General features: G+C 37.7%; 1 protein-coding gene across 3 annotated transcripts in view; it reads right to left on the reverse strand.

Annotated features, from left to right (window-relative positions):
* Nucleotides 1-333: 333 nt before the first annotated feature.
* The window catches only part of NADK2 (NAD kinase 2, mitochondrial), a 29,380-nt gene continuing 6,503 nt past the window's right edge, over nucleotides 334-23,210 (reverse strand). The window contains exons 3-13 of one of the 3 annotated variants that reach the window (XM_040977467.1): nucleotides 22,414-22,502; nucleotides 20,810-20,891; nucleotides 17,831-17,914; nucleotides 16,136-16,272; nucleotides 14,652-14,730; nucleotides 12,083-12,148; nucleotides 10,209-10,304; nucleotides 5,539-5,594; nucleotides 5,376-5,429; nucleotides 2,629-2,752; nucleotides 334-2,331 (exon numbers count right to left, since the gene is read on the reverse strand). In XM_040977467.1, coding sequence (XP_040833401.1) covers nucleotides 2,193-2,331; nucleotides 2,629-2,752; nucleotides 5,376-5,429; nucleotides 5,539-5,594; nucleotides 10,209-10,304; nucleotides 12,083-12,148; nucleotides 14,652-14,730; nucleotides 16,136-16,272; nucleotides 17,831-17,914; nucleotides 20,810-20,891; nucleotides 22,414-22,502 — 1,006 coding nt within the window. In that variant the 3' untranslated portion in view covers nucleotides 334-2,192. The remainder of the gene's footprint in view (nucleotides 2,332-2,628; nucleotides 2,753-5,375; nucleotides 5,430-5,538; nucleotides 5,595-10,208; nucleotides 10,305-12,082; nucleotides 12,149-14,651; nucleotides 14,731-16,135; nucleotides 16,273-17,830; nucleotides 17,915-20,809; nucleotides 20,892-22,413; nucleotides 22,503-23,210) is intronic. The other 2 variants (XM_040977468.1, XM_040977469.1) reach the window with 2 other exon arrangements.

Here is a 23,210-nt window from a genome sequence, read left to right on the forward strand (position 1 = left end):
CTTGTGACCTGGGAAAGCAGTTGAGGACGGCCCAAAGCCTTGGGACCCTGCACCATGCGGGGAAGGAAGTTCCTGGCTCCTGGCTTTGGATCAGCACAGCACCGGCCGTTGCGGTCACTTGGGGACGGAAGATCTTCCTCTCTGTCTCTCCTCTGTATATCTGACTTTGTAATAAGAATAAATAAATTTTTTTTTTTAATCAGACCAGCATTCTTCGTCTTGTGCTAGCAATGAGTGACACTGACAGAGCAGAGGAATACAACATTTTGGGAAAGCTGGTTTTCAGATATGACCCCCACGAGAGTGAAGGAAAGAAAGGAAATGAAAAACTGGTAATGATGATTTAATTTTATTCACATAGTGTTACATTATAAAGGTTAACTCATTCATAAAAACATTTTTGCTATTCTAACATCCTTTACCACTCCTCTCTTACAAATAAATCCCCACCGCAGAGCAGAAATTAAACTACAAATGGAACACACTGAGTATTTTTCAAACTCTTCAGAATTTGGCCAATGAAAACTTACCACAGGTTACCTATTAATATGTTACATATTAACAACGTTACATCAGCATTTGAACTATCAGATTGCCTTGAGATATTCAAGGTAGAATCGACTTTTTTTTTTCCAAAAAAGTATTCCAAGGCAGTCTCTAGTGTGGAAACTTAATTTCTTTGTTTAAAAACGGGAAGCTTATATATACCACTTAAAAAAAAAAATCAAACCAGAAATCAGAATCCACTCTGGGAAAACACTGTTTTTATCTCCAATGCAACATGTATAAATGCTTTGCAATGAGTATCTATGCAGATGCTTTTAATTAAGAAAACATTGTCTGGATATACATCAACCTAGATTGCCTCTCTACATTAGCATTCACTTTAAAGGCTTTTTCATATGAGCAACATGTTATGTTGGAAATTAGAATAGTCAATTTGACTATACATTTTAGCGCTCACAGAATTTACTTCTAAGCTAATTGGGCTCAGAATCTATAAGGATGGCCTGTTTCTTTCATTAACATATATCCAGAACTGGACACTGTAATACATGGCTCAATGCCTCATGCAATGTGTCAAAAATTCAACAAACTTCTCACCAGCAAATGAAAAAAGCATACCACTGACTACACGGCATAGGCATACCAATTGTTTCATTATGCAGCAATACTTGTAGGAGTTTTCTGTGAAAATTCTAGGATTACTTATAAGTAGGTAAGAAATTCAATAAAAAAAAATTTCCTCCAAAAATAAAGGAATGCTCATAATGGGGGAAAAATGAAAGCCATACATTTTATCTTACAAAGCTATTTTGTAAAAATTTAGAATGAGCTAAGTGAAAACCACCACTCTTAAGTAGGGCAATTCACTAAGAAAAAAAAAAAATTCTCTGACTCCTAAAACTAGCTGAAAATATTTCAAAAGAACGTACAAGCTTCTAATCAGTCTAATTACAATAATTCATCCTTGAATCCATGTTAGTGGATTTTGAAGAAGAAAAAAACTATTTGATTCCAGTCATTTGTAAAAGTTGTCTGACCTTTAAAAACTGGGTAATTAATTTATAGCATTGTATTTTGTCAAACACATTTATTTTACCCAGCAGTGTTCAAATTCACCAGAATGAAAATCAAATGAAAATGTTCATCTGCAATTTCAAAAGTGATTACATTTTCAAATCAATACTTATAGCAACATCAGTATATTCTGAAATTAGAAAAATTCTCAGCACATATAAAAACACATTTACCTATTTAAATTAGGTCAATGTCACATTATATCAAAATTCTCCATCATCAAAACTTTAAAATCTTGATTGTTACGTATTATAAAAAATATGAACTAGTCAAATTATAAGCATTTCAGGTGATCAATTCCACAAAGGGTGAAGAGGAAGGAAAAAACACCTGGACAGTAAAATGTCAAATCCTAAATGTTTAATCCTTTATTTAAGCCTGCCCTAAATTTAAGAGATCTCGACACTCTTGGGTACCACACGTAAGCAATGTAACAGCTGGACTGCTACTGAGTCTAATCCATTCACTGCCTCCATTTTCTTACACAATAAACATCTCCATCAGCATTCAACAGAATAATACAAATCTCACTTTTGCTCTTTGAGCTGACGGCCAGTCTCTGGCTAGGACTCTCACTAGTAGTCTCTTTCTGCAGGACTGTTCATTGTTTTTCATTGTTCTAGGAGCACAGTTCGAAGTTCGTCTTCTTTATTGATCATCATCGAAGCAATTGCTCCATCATTAAACTCAAAAGAAGTTCCTCCGTCCACCACCATACAGGCATCCCAACAACGAGAACGAACACAAACCCTAAACAGAAGGAAATATCTCTTTAAATACTGAGTAGTTTTCTATTAGCTATGCTTAATAGTTTAATATCTTAAATTTTCATCTTTATACTGCTTTTCATTTAAAATTGAGTCTCTCTCCAATGACATTGTTTTGCTAAATTAGCAGGATACCTCATTAGATTCACAGGTTCCACTTTCCTGCTAGATTAAGTGTGACTGAAGCAATTTAATGAAATCTTATCTAAGTCAAGGACACTTTACCATGAGTTAAGGGCAGTGGACAGACAGACCCTGGTGTCAAACCCTAGATACTCACTTTGAGGAGAAACAACGCTGACGGCTGCTCGAGAAAACCCTGTTTGCTATTGGTTCTCTAATACTGAAAAGTATTTTTGGTTCTTCTGGACTGTAGAGCAAGGATTCATTATATTCATTTGTTACTATAAAGAAAAAAAACAATTAACAGATTTGATTAAGAATAATAACTTCTGAAAAGTACAGAATGAGTAACATACTATGCACAACTTAAAAGCAATTATGGGGCCCAGCGCTGTGGCCTAGCACACCCAGGATCCCATATGGGCACCGGTTCTAATCCCAGCAGCTCCACTTCCCATCCAGCTCCCTGCTTGACCCAGGAAAGCAGTAGAGGGCCCAAAGCTTTGGGACCCTGCACCCATGCGCGAGACCCAGAAGAGGCTCCTGGCTTCAGACCGGCATGGCATCGGCTGTTGCGCTCACTTGGGGAGTGAATCATTGGACAGAAGATCTTCCTCTCTGTCTCTCCTCTCTGTATATCTGCCTTTCCAATAAAAATAAAAAATAAATCTTAAAAAAAAAAGCAATTATAGGTCCAGGCCTGTCAATCAGCCTGTTGCCCTTAGAATGTACTTATCTAGTAAGCCATCACTCCATCAGTGGAAGTCCAGGCCAGCTGCTCATCACAGTGACACATCTGAGACTGACTCAGAATGCAGGATTGTGAGTTCCCCTCTTAGACTGCAACAGCTCCTAGCTGCCCTGCCTGCCATGCTAGGGCCTTGCAGTATGAAAAGCTAACCTGGCTCACTGTCCTGGTGGTCTCTTTTACCACCCACAACATTGGCACATTTTATGATTTCTCAGGGCCAGTATAGCAATGGAGCCTAACCCCCAGGTGTACACGACAGGGTGTATGGACAAACCCATACACACTGCTGGCCCCTTAACCATTTTCAGCCCTCCCTTCTGAGGTTCTGATCCTCAAAGAGTAGCTTGCTTGCATGCATGGGGCGGGGGGTTGAGCAGGGCAGGCACTGACAATTCCTAGTCAGAGGGGACTCGAGGGGCTACTCTCCAGTGGAAGTGAAAGACTCCCATTCTCTGGTCCCTGGGGGACACCCTTCCAGCCTAGGGGGTAACTGATGGTTTCTAGCCAGGCAGAATCAAAATGACCTCATTCCCCTCATTCCTTGTTCATAGGGGTGAAGACCCCCCAGTCCATGTTAAAGGTTCCCTTTGTCCTTTGCAAGGTCGAAAGTTTACTGTTCTCTCTTTTCAGCTAACTAGTCCATTCAGAACCACTCTAAGTTAAAAGATCTAACCATTCGATATTGAGTACAAATCACCTAACGAGATGCAGTTTTACTCAAGGCCTTGACAAAAGGTTGCCTCATTTCTGGTTTAGCCCCAGAATGAAACAGGAGGCCTGGCCCTGTTCCTGAGCTACAGCACTCTTCCAGCCAGATCTCTCTGTTCTCTTCAGACCTCAAAAAATTCTGTCTGGAGAAGAATCTCTTGTGTTATCTGCTACCTCTGTTACAATTCGGACAACCTGGGAAAGCTGAGTTTTAGAAAAGGTAAGACTCTCATCTTGAAAGGCTGTCAGCTCCCATATTTTCCACCCCTTTGGTCATGCGTGTGGCAAGTAACAAAAAGGAAGGGTCGCATACTTTGCCCTTCTGATTTTCTCCAAACCCAATACTTCAGTTGGGTTTGGAGAAAGCCTAGGTACAGCCACTTCATCTTGCCTTAAACAGTATATGTGTTTCTAGTCCTCCCAAGCCAGATGCTTTCTACAAAAACATATGCAATGCACATAACTGGCTCTATCATTATTATCATTTTTAAACATGATCATTTTTAAGTTCTTACTTTTCTCTGAAGACATTTGCAATTAAATTTATAGAAAAAATTCTAATACACGTTTCTGAATAGCAAGTTTCTGCTGTGGTGCTTGCATCCCATATGGGTGCCAGTTTGAATTCCTTATGGATTAGCCCACATCCAATTCAGCTTGCAGCTGAAAACAACTGGGAAAACAGCAGAAGATGACCCAAGTGTTTGGGACCCTGCACCCAAGTGAAAGACCCAAAAGAAGCTCCTAGCTTCGAGTCTGCCTAATTCAGCCTTTGCAGCCACCTGGGAGAATAAACCAGTGGGTAGAAGATCTCCTTGTCTCTCCTAATTTTGTATTTTAAATGAAAAGAAAAACCTTAAAAAAAAAAAAAAAAGAACAGATCAAACAAAACAAAAATTAGTTACTTGAGACTGAATCAAATAGCAAAGCTTGTGAATTTCTATCTTTCGTTTAAAATATTATTGACTCTGCATTTAAATGTTTCATCTTCTCTGTTCAGAGAAATTTTTTTCTATGATTTCTACTGTTTACAGTGCTTTGATAAATTATAATCTTATGAAGAGATGGGACTGTTGACCTTTTCTACCTTATTCAATGCCTCTGAAGTAGAAATCTTTAAAAGATACTGAAGCTGCGAGAATGCCTCATTTCTGTCTTTTCCCACAATAATCATCCCTTCCCTGGATACTCTCTCCCATCTTTGTATGTCCTTCCTCGTGCAACCCCTGGTTTCTACAGAACAAAAGCACACGGGCCAGTCATAGCTCACTCCAAACTACACATGTACCTCTGCCTTGGGAAGCTGGACAAGTGGAATTAGCTTAAAGGGATCAAGATATTTGCTTCTATGAAGCTCTCAACTTTGAGACCACACAAAACCATTCCCAAAACTGACAGGGGGCTAAATGATAAGCCATTAGTGATTAGTATCAGGTATCACTGACCTTTCTCTACCAATTCTTTGTTCAATGGAAGATCCAAATTTCCTTGTCGTTTTGCTATTGAAAAGAAGGAGGGGTAGGTTAATTATTTTATATAATATCATCCAGTATAAAACACATTTAATAACATAAATGCATAGCATATAATAACTACTTTGGTACTCACCAATATTTAATACATCTTCTACAGCCTGAGTTGCAACCCTATTAATATTGAATGACCTAGGATAAAAACCAAAACAAAACAAAACATTTTTAATTCCAAGAAGCTGGAGAGCAACTATCAAAATTTAAAATCAACATTTTTCTGTGTGTATTCAGGTTTATTTTACCTATTTAAAAGGCAGAATGACGGGCCCAAGGTGAGAGTTGGGGTTTGGAGCTAGGGTAGAGGGGGTGGTGGAGGGTTGTTAGAGATTTTTCTTTGCTGAGTCATTCCCCAAATGGCTACAACGGCTGGGACTGGACCATGCCAAAGCCAGGTGCCAGAGCTCGATCCAGGCCTCTTACATGGGTGGCTGGGCTCCAAGTACTGGACCAGCAGGAAGGCGCAGCAGAAGCAGATGTGACTACCCCAGACAGTCCAATGTGGAATGCTGGTACCCACCTCAGGAGGGAACCTTAACAGGCAATAGATAAGGTTTAAATTGTAATCTAAGCCATGCTTACTCATATGTAATTCAACAGAGGTCTCACACAGTGTGGAAAGGGAAGGATGAGAAATGCTTTGAAAGCGTTTATGATAAGCACCTCTTATTTTTTCACACCCTTCTCATTACTGAAAGCTTGAAAACTAAATTACCAAATCAATTAATCTCTGTTTATCTCTCCAAAGCAGAAAATCAAAGCCTCTTTACCTTTCATTCTTTCACTGAGATTACAAAGCTTATCCTAGGCCCAGTGCAGTAGCCTAGTGGCTGGGGTCCTCGCTTGCATGCCTGGGATCCCATATGGGCACCTGTACTAATCTCTGTGGCCCCACTTCCCATTCAGCTCCCTGCTTGTGGCCTGGGAAAGCAGTAAAGGACAGCCCAAAGCCTTGGGACCTTGCACCCACATGGAAGGAAAACTCAGAAGAGGCTCCTGGCTCCTGGCTTCAGATCAGTTCAGCTCCAGCTGTTGAAGCCACATGGGGAGTGAATCAATGGACAGAGGTTCTTCCTTTCTGTCTCTCCTCCTCTCTGTAGATCTGACTCTCTAATAAAAATAAAATAAATCTTTAAACAACAAGAACAAAACAAAATTTATCTTATATTTTTTCAACACTTACACTTTTTCAATATAACTGCTATCGTTTGAATGTGTTCTCCAAGGTTCATGCCACAAAGGCAACAGTGTCGAAAGGTGGGACTTACAGCAGCAATTGGGTCGTGTGGGCTCTGATTTCATGAATGGGTTCAGACCTTTACCATGTGAATGGGTTCCTAATGAAAACAGGGTTGAGTCCCTCTCTCAGGCCCTGCTCCCACATTTTCTCTCTCCCCCATGCTCTCTTGGCCCTTTCAATGTCTACCATGAACTCATGCACCAAGAGGGCCCTTTCCAGATGTCAGCACCTTGACACTGCACAGACCAATCTCCAGAACTGTGAAATAGGCTCTAGCATTTATAAAGTGTCTAGTCTATGGTATCCTGTCATAGCAACAAGAAACAGACAAAGACAACAGCGAAGGGACTTTCCTGCCAAACGTGTGGTCTCTGACAGACAGTTCAGAATGCCCCTCTTGTTCCTCTGCATATTAAAACTAACTTTCCTTTGTGTGGCAGAACAAGTAATAAGGACACAACTGAATTTAAAAAAAAAAAAGACAATGGTTTTGCAGTCACACATACTGTGCTTGAATGCAAGTTCTTACATATTTACTGTAAGTGCTCAGACTTTGGTTTAAGTCTGTCTTTGCTAAACTTGTAGTTCTTTGTAAAATGAGTGTAACACCACTAACTTTCAAGATTAATGTAAACAAAGTACCTAAAATAGTACAAAGTAGCAAGAGTTAAATAACTGACAACTGATATTATAATGCATAAAGTATAAACTTACAGAATCTCAGAAGTTCAGAAGATAAAGTAATGTTATTATATCTGTTTCATTTCCCTCATTCTGCAGATAAGGACACTTGTGTACAGTGGCAAAGCTAGTTAGTGGTTTAGCCAGGCCTCTTAACTTCCAGGCCAGAAATCTTTTCACTTATACCTCTTTGCCCATTTTTATGGAGGAGAATACTGGGAAAAGAAAAGGGAAAGAATCTGGGAAACTCATCTCAGTTTTCAACAATAGCATACCATGTTTAGCAGAAAAAGTGCTATCGTAATAAATCAAAGTGCTTAATGCTAATGTCTTCAATTTAATCTTTGAGACAGAATATAACTTCATAACATGCTAGAAGATTAAATGTATTTCTTCAAATAATAATTTAAAAAATCTAATTTTAGAAATGTTCCTCTCACCCTCAGGAAAAAGAATTATTAACTCATCTTTTTAAGAGATACTATTTTTTTCCATAAGCATCTAATATTTTTTTAGATTTGAAGTTATTGAATAACTATGAATGAAATGACAGAAAATCTGAAAATTGCATCAAAACAGAAGACAAAAGAAGATAGGCAGGGTAAGAGGGTACAGAGAAAAAAGGACGGGACGTCAGTTAACTACTGAAACTAGCTAATGGATACATGAGGATTCATCACCCTGCTTTGGTCCTCTTCCGTGAACATTTAAATTTCCCACAACAAAAAGTTTAAATAGTTTCACTGAAAAAGTAAGAAACAAAATCCCAAATGAAACTATCAAGAGTTAAAACTGTAGTTTAACACTATGTATGTCAGCCATATTTGCAAGTAATAACTTATTCAAAAATATCTGAGTAAAAAATGTATGAAAAATGGAATTCAAAGATGTTCAGGAAAAGTGAAAACTGAGCCAGCATTATGGTACAATACATTAAGCCACCACCTGCAACACCAGCAACCCACTTCCAATGCAGCTCGCTGCTGATGTTCCAGGGAAAGCAACAAAAGATGACTGAAGTGCTTGGGCACCTGCCACCAATGTGGGAGAACCAAGAGGAATCCCAGTTCTGGCTCCTGTAACTGGACCAGTTCTAGCCATTATATTCATTTGTGGGAGTCAACCAGCACATGGAATATCTCTTTATCTGTCTCTCTTCCTCTGTCTCTAACTTTGCCTCTCAAATACATAAATAATTCTTAGAAAAAAAAACAAACTTTAAAATCCATGCATAGTTCTTCCATTAAATGCATTACATTTCGAAGTATGGATTTCAAAATTGTTGCACTAAAGCAGATTTATCTTTCACTTCTGCTTTCCACAAACTTTTGAAGTACCCTTGTATTAGATATTACGGGAAGCATAAACAAGCAGAAGGAGAAAAAAAATTGCCAGTCGTCATCATCTCAAATCTTCCCATTGCTTCAACTAGCTGGGTATTAAGTATATTAGATAACTAATAATGTGATAAAGGCTGTAATAGTATCATGAGAAAATGTATGAGGGACAAAACAGAGATTAATTAATTGTGCTTTTGAAAACAGCTGAGCATTAATATAAACAGCAGCATGACATTTAAAACCTGAATTTTTTTTTCAGCCAGGGGATGGCAAGTGGACAGTGGTCAGGCATTCAAACCAAGAGAAAAGTTGCACTGAGCAATAACAAAAGCCCAAGTAAGAACAAGGTGTGTGCTGAGAATTTCAAGTAGCCTGGGGTGTCTCCAGTGTGCTGATAGGAAGGGCATGTGTAGAGGAGGAAAAACGACTGAAATGCCTAGCTTTGAAAGGGCCTTAAATGCCAAACTAAGCAATCTGAATATAGTAAGAAGTCAATGACAGTTTGAAAGCAAAGTAGACACACCATCACCCACACTTAGAAATCTAACTACTGGTAGTACGCATGACAACTTGAATACCAGGTGAGGCACAAAGAACACCCACAAAAAAGGAAAGGACCTGTGGGACAAAGAGATAGCAGAACCTGAAAAGGGCAGGCAAAATGCTGAGAACAGTAATTACCAAGATTTACAGATGAGCACATGAAGAAGGGGAAGACAAGCGGAAAGAGCAAAGTTTTGAAAAGTAATGTTTTGACTATAGAGCAGAGGGTCCAGGTGAACGACAGTGATATTAAGGATTACAGGGCACACAGAAAGGAAAACGAACTATGCCAATTCCGTTCTCAAGGTAGTGAGTATAAAGCATTCCTACCACTCCAACAGGTGATTGTTAAGATTTGACTTCGTACTCAGGAAAGACGACAGCTACCGTTACGTAAAGGAGGGATGTACAAGGTATCTTCAAAAAGTTCGTGGAAAATGCATATTACCAAAAACTAACACATTTCCACTTTTTAACATTAAAATAAATTCAAATTTCCCATGTACTCTTCATATGTACTCAAAGACAACCTAAACGAAGATATGCACTGTAAAAGGTCAGGACGCCCCGGTAGTCTCTAATTAGGGGAAAGTAAGTTCACTTAGAGCCTATTTTTTCTACAGCACTTCAAATCATTTCTTCATTATTTAAAACATTCTTTAACTACAAAGAAAATAATCTCTACTTTTCATTTCCATTCGATTCCTTACAAGCCTAGGAAGGGAGGCTCATAATGACCAAACCCAGGCAATAGCTGTAATCCAATCAGGGTGGAATTACTGGATCCAAGCAACAAGTGAAGCAGAAACTGGAGCAGCCTATAAAAGAACTCCATGCTACTTGCTGAGAGCTAGAGACTTTAGATGCATCATTATGTGATATCTAGCAAATTATTTTACTTGGCATATTTGACAGACATTGCTAAGAAACATTCCAGTGACTCACCAGGCCTTTGATCCTGTGCCGGTACACAAATTCAGCCCTGAACTCTTCTGTTTTTCCCATGGACCATCATCGACTGAAATCTCATAGTAGGAGGCCCTGTGAATTGAGAAGATAAAACTGTGTGTGTGAGTTTATGGCTCACAGTGAATAAGACAACGTTCTTCAAAACTGATGGAATCTAAGTCAGTCAGTTTGACCAAGACATATCTGACTTAGTAGGCACATATATCACGTTGCTAATTCCAATGTGGATTAAGTGAAAAAATTAGAGAAAGAAAAAACTTCTGCATATCTACATTCCTTTCTGATCTATAAGTTCCCTTCTATGAATACTTCAATATTTCAAACTGGGACTTTTTATCAACTTAGCTAACACTGCTGCTACTGCTGGTGCAGAATCTAACACATCCACCATGTCATTTCAGAATTCAAGAAAAATATACCATTCTCAAGTGAGTTTCATTCTTGGCAGCTAGTCCTGACACTTCTAAATCTATGTCCAATTCTTTGAATTACCCATATGCTGATACACCTTTGGAATTGACTGTAAGCTGAGATTAGGCAATAAATGTATAAAAATTATTTTTAAAAAAATACTGGATTAGAGAGCAAAACTAGGAGGTAAGGCCCATGGTGAATTACACTAAGCCTCCACATGCAGTGCCCGCATCCCATCTGGATGCCAGCTAGTGTCCTAGCTGTTCCACTTCCATCCAGCTCCCTGTTTACGGTCTGAGAAAAGAACAGACAAGGCCCCTGAATCCCTATAGGAAACCTGGAAGAAACTCCAGGCTTTAAATCAGCTCAGTTCCGGCAACTGGGGAGTGACTCAGTTAATGCAATATGAAATCAAAATTATGCTTTAGGCCCCAGTTTGGTAGCCTAGTGGCTAAAGTCCTCGCCTTGAATGTGACAGGATCCCATACAGACACCTGTTAGTATCCCGGCTGTTCCACTCCCCTTCCAGCTCCCTGCTTGTGGCCTGGGAAAGCAGTCAAGAACAGCTAAAGTCTTGGGACCCTGCACCTGTGTGGGAGACCAAGCAGAGGCTCCGGGATCCTGGGTTTGGATTGGCTCAGCCCCAGCTGTTACAGCCATTTACGGAGTGAACCAGCGGATGGAAGATCTTTCTAACTCCTTTTCTCTGTAAATCTGCCTTTCCAATAAAAACAAATAAACCAAAAAAAGAAAAAAGAAAAAAGTATACTTTAATTTCATGTATGTGGAAATGAGTTGCAACTATTGAAAAAAATTTGGAACATGTAAAAGCTTATTTTGTGACCTTTACCTTAAAATAACACTATCAAATCAATTATCAATATCAGCTTTTTTACTCCAGCACAAGCCCTTAGTAAAATGTAGCTTTTAAAGATAACAACTATTACACATGCTCGCAAACACTACGACTCTGGGGTAATTTTCCTGTTACTCTAGCCCTTTTTATACCTCTAGCAAGCTTAAGGTTTTCTTAAGGTTTTGCAAGACAATATTATTCTCCATTTTTTCTCTAAGATCCATATTCCTTTTAAAAAATAAGAACAGCAGATCTACTATTCACATTCAGTCTCTTTCAAAACGGTTATGTCTACCTAGAAAAATGCACATTAGGAACCTATTATATACAGACAAGTCAGCCACATCCTAAAATGGCTGCTACAATGGTAGAAACAAGTAGAAACAAATAAGATTAGGGATAAGTGGGGATGGGAAGAGAAGCAGCAGAAACCAAGAGTTGAAAAGGTGTAGGCAATTGAGAGGTGGTGCCCGAAACAAGGAGCAAATTTAGTGTCATTCTCACATGCAGGTTTATCGAGATTAGTCCACAGAATTTTTGTTTCAGGAAAATTATTTTTTAAGGCAGCAATAAAACTCACAGTCCCTTTAGAGTGGGTATACTTCTTCTTAAATTGTCCACTGCTACAGCCCAAGAATAAGACATTCTAGGTTAGAACAAATAGGAGAAAAGAAAAAAAAAAATTGGGCTTTTAAAATGTTCTCAAATCTAAGAACATTATAAATGAGGCAGGAATAGTATTGCTGCACTTTATAAAAGCACTCAAGTTTTCAGAGCATAGTGAAGCCTTGACACAGGATGTGAAATCAGAAAATCTGGATTTATATAATAGTTCTGATGCTACTAATTACATGGTCTTTTTTTTCAAACTCTCCAAATCTCCACTGCTTTTCATCGATAAACACAACCACTACTCCCTCGGGGTTGCCAAGAGCACTAAATGAGATCAGTTACACAACTCATACACTGCCTGCAACAAAACAGGCATCCCTGTTTTGTTCATTTTAATTTTTGTTAAGTGTCTCACAGAATCTTTAAAAATATGTTCTAAAAACCCCATTTGTTAAATTATGTTCAGTGAGTTCAGCAGCATCAGAAACCAATCCACTGCTGTCTTCCTCTTGGTAAAGACACAAGGCGAGACTTAAACAACGCAAAAGGAGCAGCATCAGACATCAACCTCACAGGACTTCACTGACTTCCCAAACACATCCACTACTCCCAGTTTTCCTCTGTCATGAGTTACTTAACTTTTTGGTAAGTACAAAGTACAAAGCAACACTAGCAGAAGCTCTCAGCAGTTAACCATACAACCTTTAAAATATACAAATGGAATGAGATAAGCCAGTAAGTGGCTTGCTTAGGATAAGCATAAATTCACACAGCATGTTTATGTTTGTCATTAATTTAATAAATCAGTGTTTTTGCCTTTTCGTGTCACATCTTTAGTAAAAATAAGTAGATATCACGAGTTACATTTTCTCCTGTCTTTTATCACACAATCTATAAGATGATCTCCCTACTACTTCAAATTTCATAGTTGCAAAATAAAAAGCTTTATATATAGGTTAAGTCTATTTTAAAATAGTATATGTCTATATTTTATTTTTAACTTCCTTTAAATATTTGACTTCTTTTAAAAATAAATGATAAAACTTTTTAAAATTATATATTTTTACCAATAATAAATTAAGATACCATGACCTCTATATTACACATCTTTACATCCACACTAATTTACACACTGCACATGGAAAATACACAGTATAATTTTACAGGATAAATCCAACATTACATACAACAAATTAATTATAAAAAGGCAAAATAATGTAACTCTCAGTAAAGCAAGAAACTGATCACAGTCTCCAAAGATTGGTCAAGTAGCAGGAAAGTGGGACATTAATTATCTTAATATTAATCACCTTAATATTTTACCTCAAACTGACCTAAGTCTGCAAATATGAGAAGTTCCAGAATACTATCAAGAGGGTCTGGCAGCCATGGCCTAATGGCTAAAGTCCTCGCCTTGAATGCAGCCGGGATCCCATATGGGCGCCGGTTCTAATCCTCATAGCTCCACTTCCCATCCAGCTCCCTGCTTGTGGAATGGGAAAGCAGTCGAGGACGGCCCAAAACCTTGGGACCCTGCACCCACGTGGGAGACCTGGAGAGGTTCCTGGCTCCCGGCTTCGGATCGGCACAGCACCACAGCACCGGCCATTGCACTCACTTGGGGAGTGAATCATCAGACAGAAGATCTTCCTCTCTGTCTCTCCTCCTCTCTGTATATCTGACTTTGTAATAAAAATAAATAAATCTTTAAAAAAAAAAGAATACTATCAAGAGTTAAATTAATTTAGATTATGGTAGTCATTATTTAGCTAGTGACCATGTCAACACACACAAGTTTCACAAAAACATTTTGGGGATTATTTAAGCCTAAGTAATACCCAAATCCCACAAAACAGTTTATTAGTAACAAATATATACTTCATCTTTATACTCCTAATGAGGAACTACAATAACCTTACTGTTCACTAATAATGGTTATAATCTTAAACTGTCAATTCACTTGCCTTATTATATGCTACTCTAACGATACATCACCTACATAGCATGCCTGCCAAAAAATGCCTAGTCTGAGTCTTGTAAAGAAAAAAAAATACAAGTGTAAAATAAGGAATATCCTGCAAATCAATTGCTTTAGATCATTAAAAAAATATTAATATTAGGAATGACTGAGGCTAAGGAATCATTCTTAAAAAGTCATAACAGCTAAACACAACATAATCCTTAACTGAATTATAAAGTAAGCAAACTATACAAATCAGTTTTAACGAACTAAAAGAATGCATGAATGCTCATGTGAACTGACTGTAAAAGTTTTACATCAATTGCAAATGCATGACCACACTATTTATTACCCTAATCAATATTTACAAAGTCCCTACCTAACAGATAACAGGCTCTAGGAAGTAGCAGAATCAAGACCCTTGAACACTTTAATCTTTCCTCTGAATGTGTGAGTTTGTAACCATTTCATTAAGTAACTAGTTAATTACAAATCTTAACCAAATCATAGAAACTGAAAATGCAAAAAAGTACTAAAACATTAAATTCCACACTCAATGTCTAAGGTTTAAAAGTACCTGGATGACAGACTCTCCCCAATGAAGACTTCATTTAATGCTCTTACTGGCAATAGTTGGGGTCCTGAAGCCTCAGACCCTAGAGATAATTTTAAACAACAGAAAAAAATCTAAGATAATACCTCAGATTTCAGAAATGTTACAATAAAATTTTTATGAAACATTAAAACTTATATTTTGGTATAATAAACATGTTTGCTTATGTGGCTAATGCATGGGTTAAACAATTCTTAAAGCATCCATAGTATTAACATTAAAGTCACCTAAACATATCAGTGAGAACGTTTCTCTCTTTGCAACATAAACTTTAATTCTTCCTGAAACAGTTTTCCATGAGTAATAAAGCATATGTATCTCAAAAGTTCTTGTCACACTCAAGCTTTTTCCTGGAAGCTTCCGTGGATAAATGAACCAAGCACTCCTAAAGAATTTAGGAGCTCCTTGAATTTAAGGAGCAAATTACATGCAGGGTTCTTGTAGGAAACAAAACTATATTCATTACAGAGAACAGCAGTTGCTTTTCTTTCCCTCCACAGCCAACCTCAAGAATGTATTAGCAACAACAGATTTGAAGGAATACTACCACATCTAAAAGCACCATCCTTTCTTTTTTATTTACAAAGTTACAGTTTATGTATGTACATAAAAATTTATTTTTATTGGAAAGACAGATCAGATTTACAGTGAGATGGAGAGACAGAGAAAGAGGCTTTTCCTTTACATCTCTGCCCAACCATCACTGCAGGCAGGAGCCTGGGGAGCTCATCAGCCTCTTAGACTGAAGCTGCAGGGGTACATCAAACAACATCAGCACAAGACACAGATTCAAAGAAATGTATTTTATCTGGTCATTCTGGATATCTACAAGATAATGTTACTGTTTAATTACAACTACTTCGACACTATTTTCAGGATGTGAACATCTACAGGTTTGGGTATCTTTTGGGGTTCTGGAATCAATTCCTCATGGATACCTAGAGATGACTATATCCATAACATGAGCAACTGATACTAATACATGCCGCAACACACATAAACTTGGAAAACACCAGCTAAATAAAATAAGTCAATCCTCACAGGAAAAAAAAAAACTATGGTTTCACATATTCTGCAGATAGAAAAGTATAGATGGGGATTAAGAAATGGAGAGTAACTACCCATGAGTATGCAGTTTGTTTTGGGTTGTTAAAAATGTGTTAAAAATGGCAAGACACTTTAAACACTAACCCTCCTACCAGATATAACACTTTCCTAAAAAGGTAACTGTAAAACTTGCCATATAAAGCATTTGTTCTTGAAACATACTATAATTATCTTCACAGATGATAATTATAAATTGTACAGATGAAGTAGGTTATTGTACTTAAGCTGCATTAGTGGCACTAATAATAAATGACTTATTAATTACCACTCTGGAAAACTAAAGGTCAAAGGTACAGTTCATAACACATTACCCCAACATATCCAACTTCCCATCCACTTACGTTCATCATCAATTCTTTCAATGTTGAAAGCTCTACTGTGTTGATTCAAGCTCAGCTGCTGTTCGTGAAGATCCACAGGCACAGGGTTTATTCCAGTCCCTTCAAGGTACAAGCGGATTCGTTGCCTCCACAGCCACCTTAGAAAAGTGGGGGGGAGCAACTTACAGTAAAACAGAATAAATTCAACCAAGGATTAGATACACTAAGTTCACAAAATTCAGAAACACCTAAAACTCAAAGGTTCCTGCTCAGACAAATGTGGTTATTTAGTTCTCTTCTACAATTATAAGAGAAACATCTAAGATGTCTGTACAAAAAGCACCCAAGTAATGTGAATTAAAGCCAAAGGCAAGAACTCATTAAGACAGAAATATTGAACTCGAAAATTGCTTGTGTTTGTTCAGCAAACGTTACACAAAAATGCATTCTGAAATTAAAATAATAGTGTGCTAGGGTGAGTGCAATAGCATGAGACTTGGTAATGATTTTTAACAGTGGAAGAAATTTAAAAATAACAGTACTTTACTGATTACATTTCAGAATCTAAATGGCATTTGGTAAAAGAATAAAACTAAGAATTGGTTTCAAAGCTAATACTTGATGTATGAAAGGCTAATGGAGAGGCCATGTGGAGTACTAGGTTAAGATTCCCCCTACAATACTAGTGTCACATTCGGGCATTGGTTCTTGTGCCAGCTGCTCCACTTAAACCCAACTCCAGGCTAATATGCCTGGGCAAACAGAGATAGATGGTCCAACTGCTTGGGTCCCTACAACCCACATAAGAGATCTGGATGAAGCTCCTACAACTTGGGTTTGCTCTGGCCTATGGCCATTGCAGCAAACCGAGGAGTGAACCAGCAAATGGAATATTTCTCTCTTTCTTTCTCCATAACTGACTTTCAAAAAAATACAAAAATCTTTAAAACTAAAAAAAGTCTAAAGGACAGATTCCTTTAGGAATATATTCTACAACATAATTCAACTTGGTTATAAATGAGTCGTTCCCAGAGATGCCACGCTTGTGAAATAAGTAAAAACTAAACTCACTAAAATTAAAATGATTCTGTGGAAGATTTTATATTAAATTGCAAAGTATCTGGGGAAAAAGCTTTACCTGTACATTTGGTCCAAGTTAGAAAACAAAAGGAGTCCAAGTCAGATCTTTCAAATATAGCCAGCCAACCTCATCCTAGCTTCTCTGTACTAACTTCTTTTGATCTGAACATTGAAGGGATTGTGTAAATGAAGAATTTTTTAAAATCACGGCTACCCTACTCAAGCCATATTTAACGTATAAGACAGAGATAGCAAGAATCTTGGTATGACAATTCACTACTAGACGGCAGGTAAGGATAAAGAATGTAAAATCTGACAGTATGAATTATCAGTTCCAGTCAACAGCTTTAACTTTTTTTCCACCAAGAATAAGAAAGTGAATTCATGGCCTCTATCTCACCAAAGAAGAACCTCTATGTACCATCACTTATTGGCCAAGTAACATCTTGTCTGTATTCCTCTGCCTGGTTCCAGCAGAATTAGCAGGTAAATCACATCTATTTACAATTCAGCTATATGTTATTTTTATGTTTACTGTTGTAACCATGGAGTAATTCAAGCGTTATCTTGTATGTTTCATTTAACAACATATACCCACTTAAATATTTACGTAAGAACAACAGAATCAATTCCTACCTGAACTCACCACGATAGAATTTCTGCAAGGCTTCTGGGAAGGAATGTGTATATCGAACAGGCAGACACAAATGACCCTCAGACCTTTATTGTCAAAAACAATTTGGGGTGATTTAAATGAAAGAAAAAAAAGGATGGAGAAAAAAAGTGTTAAGCATCATCAAATCAAAGGGTACAAAATTCTAAAAGTTCCTACTTAATTTTTGCCACAAAATTGTCTTTGTTTTCATTAAGAACAAAAAATAACAAATAGAATAGTACTCTGCAATTTAATGTTACAATTTATATGTTACAGTTCACTTTCCACATTATGATGAAACGATTATGGTGAAACCCACAAATAATAGAAATCTACTGATGGATTGATTACCAAGTAAAGGTATCTGGTGGTACATTGATATTTGCATCTTACCTTTAAATTATGTAACTATTAACTTTGAGTAAGTCACTTTAACCTTTCTAAAATCAAAAACTGAAAAAAAATAAGCCACCAAGAACTCAAATTATTTATGTAAAGTGTTATGAATCAATCCTTTCTGAAATGTCATTAAAGAGATCCTCAGAGTGTTAAAGAGAAGGAGGAACTCACTGCAGGCTTTCACAGCTGGACGTCAAAGACAAAGAGTAGAGCAAATAGTGGCAAAGGACAGCTAATCCGACTGCCTACTGGCTGCTACAGGAAGTTAAAGGGATATACAAGATGGTGTCCAGAGAGCACAATCATCGTTTATTTGATGCTTCAGTGTTGAAGGAATGGTGAAGGTTGGACTTGACAAATACACTCCTGATAATAAACTAACTTCTGTAAATGTGAAGAGCACAGAAAAAAAGAAAAAAAAAAAAGACTGTTATGAACTTGTGACTAGTCGATTTCTTTATCTGACAGGGTCAAGACTTAGGTTAAGGAAAGGCAGAATCTAATTTTTATGTATTCATTGTAACATTTGACACAGCGTTACGCATATGAACGATCATCAGTCATTTGATAAAAACACACCTGTAAGTCTAGAGCACTGCACAGAAAGACTGCTGGTACGATTACAGTCAGCTATCAGCTGTGGCTACAAGCATCTATCTGAAGGCTGGATGGGGCTAGAGAATCTACTGCCAAACCTGTTCCCTCACAAGGCTGGGAAATAGGTATTGGCCATTGGGCAGAAACTTCGGTTCCTCTCCATAGGACTGCTTGAATGTATTCACATCTTGGTGACTGACTTACTCCAAGAGCAATCCAAAAGACCAACACAGAAGCCACAATATCATTTAGGATTTGACCTAAGAATCCACATATTACCATACCATACTCCAGCAGTCTCACAGCTGTGGTGAAACACTGGCTGGGGAAGGACCAACAAAACATAAGATGTAAATACTAGGAAGCTATCTTGGAGACAGGCTGCCATGTGGCTTCTTTCTCACTTTCAGTATCAAGCATTTAGATATTATAACTATTTACTAGGCTTAGTGTAATGCATACAGAATACTGAAGATATTGTTAGCAATCATGTTTAACTTAGATGAATTCATATAAGGAAGCTATCTTTTCCAGCTCAAGTCAAACCTGCAGGTGCCTGCATCCCAGTAATATCTGATTATAACCTTAGCTGCTCCTGAATTCCTGACATAAAGAACCAATGAAGTTTAAAAAGTGATTAATAATATTTAAGCCTCTAAGTTGGGTGATTTTTTTTATATAATGCACTTGTTAACTAATGTAGAAAATTTAAGTTGAAAATGTTTGGGCTTTTGAAAGGATTATATGCATCAGAGTGAAATCGAAGTCCAGGGCCAGCACTGTGGTGCTACAGGGTACCACTTACAATGCTGGCGTCCCAGACAGGCAGCAGTCTATAGCCTGTCCGTTCTATGTCTGATCCAGCTCCCTGCTTATGCACATGGGAAAAGCACAATGGTGGAGAAGAGGAAAAGGAACCTCATCTGTCGTCGAATTAAATTGTCCCATTGTTAATGCCACTAGATACATCCGAGTAGAAGTCAATGTGATAAAGAATAGGAGAAAGGGAAAAATAACGGAAGCTAAGAACAGAGGTTGGAGATGACAGATAATCAAGAGCCTTAAGTCATAGTTAAGTTGACCAAATGTCCCTCAGAGCGACAATGGAACACAAGACTTGTAGATCTAAAGCTGGGCAAAATGTCAGGCAAACCAGTTTAAGCTCATCACCCTAGACACAGTAAAGAACTAGATCTTATTTAAGTTAGAAGGGAAGCCAGCTAACACCATGAACGAGAAGTCACAAAATATCAAGCTTCTATAAAAAAAGACCACACTGGCCATAGTAGGGAAGAACACTGTAAGACTAAGAATAAATTAAGATCGATGTTAAGTATGAACATCTCTAAGTCCTCAGTGTCTGAAGTAATGAGAGATGATTAGGACTACACAGAATGCTTCTGAGCAATTGTCAGAGTCCAGTTCTAAGTGCTGGAGAAGTGCCACCAAACCCAAGTTTTTATGACTTCTTTTTCCCTAGATGACCTTGGTAATGCTAACGTTGGAATGGAAAGGATGATGATGGTCAGATTGATCCAAATTGCTCAGAAAGATAATGATTTAAGATAATGATTTAAAATATTTAAGAAACTGCCAAGAAAGTAAATAAAATGGAGAACTGAATCAATCAAATACTGAAAGTCACAGAGCAGATTTATTTGGATGAGGAAACAACTATATTAATTCCACATGCCCAGATTCCATCAATCAAAAGATTTTTGGAAGATGATTCTACTGATAGCTAGGAACAATTACGTCTCCACTGAAACAGCATGCACATTTTACATAGAGTAAAATCTCTGTTGCAACAGGTCTCAGCAATATGTCTATAAAAGAGAAAATAAATAACAGCTTCCTAGTTTTAAGATCATAAGTCCATATAATACAAAATTAAGCAGAAATATCTGTATCTATAACCAGTTGAAATAAACCCACAACAAGCAACCAGCAACTGCCTTTCTTACCGTTCTGGATCAGTATTCACCCCAATCACTGGCTTGAGCCTGTCCAAGACTTTACTTGCTGCAAGAAGCATTGTGCCATCACCTAAAGGACATAAGATAGAAGAAAAGTTAAAGATAAGGTTCTGACATCATCTTGAAAATAAGGACTTCTGTTCTAACAATTACATCCCATCTTACTGACTGCCACAGGCTACTACACTTTTATCTGCCTTGTGGACATTTGCCTCAAGAGTACTTCAAGAAGTTCAGGGAGAACAAAACTATAAGATAAGCTTATTCTGATACAGAAAGTCTTTGAAATCCATGTACAGTTTTCTCATTATACGTATTTTGCATGAACTTTTTGAACATCTCCACCACAAACGAATTTCAAAACTTTCAGGCTCCAAAATAAACATTTTAACCCTACTCATCACAACTTTTCTGAAGTACCCTCAAATTATGCCTGTAGCTATAATCTCAGTGGCTCAGATGGAGCAGTGGACAGCATATCCAAATGCACATGGAGGATATGGCAGTACATTGGAGCCTCCAGAGAACAGCTGGAACCATGGCAGAGGACGGAGGACAGAACAAATTGATCAACTACTCCAACCAAGCATTGGCAGTGAATATCTGGGCAGATGGAGACTCTAAGGTGGACTATCAGCCAGTGGATTCTGGAGAGATTTCATCGTGATTGGAGTGGAGGCATAGACAGTAATTCAGGACTGTTGAACTATCAAAACCTCCTGAGAACTTCATGGCATTGAAAATTTCTATTTTTCTTCCCGTTGTTGATTTTGTACTGTGGCTTTTCATTTAAGGGATGTATGGTAACTGTGGAATGGAGACTATCATGTCAGATGCGAGGATACAACACAGATCAAAGATGGACTACCACCAAAACAGTTGACAATGGGATACTGAACTCTCTGTCATTGTCCATGCCCACAATGATGGGTGTATGGCTATTTATGAAGAACTATATTATAGTAATAATATCTTTGGCTATTTATGAAGAACTATATTATAGTAATAATATAGGGTAACTTAGTGGCAGGGAGGGGATTTGGGATGGAGGTAAGAGAACTCCTAAGGCCTATGGAACTGTATCATAAAATGATGACAATGAAAAAAAAAAAAAAAAAAGACCTGTTAGGGCCCAGTGTGATAGCCTAACAAGTGCAAGTGCAGGTACTCGCATCACATGCACCAGGATCCCATATGGTCGTTGGTTTATATCCCAGTAGTCCCGCTCCCCGTCCAGCTCTCTGTTTGTCATCTAATAAAGCAGCAGAGGATGGCCCAAAGCCTTGGGACCCTGCATCACATGGGAGACCCTGAAGCTCCTAGCTCCTGGCTCCTGGCTTCGGATCAGCTCAGCTCCAACCATTGCAGCCACTTGGGGAGTGAATCAGTGGATGGAAGATCTTCCTCTCTGTCTTTCCTCCTCTATGTATATTTTTCTAATGAAAATAAATAAATAAATCTTGAAAAGAAATTTGTTAAATCTTATCCAAAAATGTGTTTTATGGTACGACTGTTTTAATACAGCTGGACCACATGGTACTTGGGGGCAGTGTGCATTAAAGAACATCTCCACAGCTCTGTACAATGATTACCTCCTGCAGCTATGACAGCATCTGCCCATCGGACAGTCTCTTCATCATAGTCTCTCCTCTTCACCAGACGAACTTCAATACCCTCATTCCTAAAAGAAAAAAGAAAAAGTTAGATAAAATTCCACTGACAACATCTATATTATATTGCTGAAAGGCATAGTATTACAATGAATATGCAACATAAAATAAATTTGTCTTATAAATAAATTAGTACAATTAGCTTCATTTTCATTTAATTATAACAGTCACTAGTTGAGATAGGCCAGGGAGCACATGAATACATCAAAGTCTCCATGTGCTTTAAAAATGTTTATAACCACTGACAAACAGCAATACTGATCAGCTACAATTTCATTTACTTCTTGTGATTTTAAAATTTATTCCTAGTGATGTTAAGTGTCTGAACACTTAGACAATTTTTAACTATGAAACAGTTATTTAAAACTAAACAAAAATTTATTGAGTGACAGACTAAAATACTTTGTAATTTGTGTGTTCCCATACTGGGTCCCTGTGTACATGTCTTTATTCCTACTGCTCTGACTCCCGTACTAACAGAAATTTCTCCAGTAATTTAGTCACTCAAAAAATAATGAACACCCATACAATATCATTCTGTTTTAAAAATAAAATATTACACATAATTGAAGCCTTTTCTGCACTGATTAAACTACAAAAAAGATACTTCTCTGGCTAACCAAGCAATAACTGAAAACCTTTGTGAAATTTAAGGGATAACAAAGTTTGCTTAGAAATCTGGAACATTAGGACCATTAACCTTGACAGGCTTTTCAAAA

Source organism: Ochotona curzoniae, unplaced genomic scaffold (genome assembly GCF_017591425.1).
Source record: "Ochotona curzoniae isolate NIBS_2020 unplaced genomic scaffold, NIBS_Ocur_1.0 contig_2754, whole genome shotgun sequence".
Lineage (NCBI taxonomy): Eukaryota > Metazoa > Chordata > Mammalia > Lagomorpha > Ochotonidae > Ochotona > Ochotona curzoniae.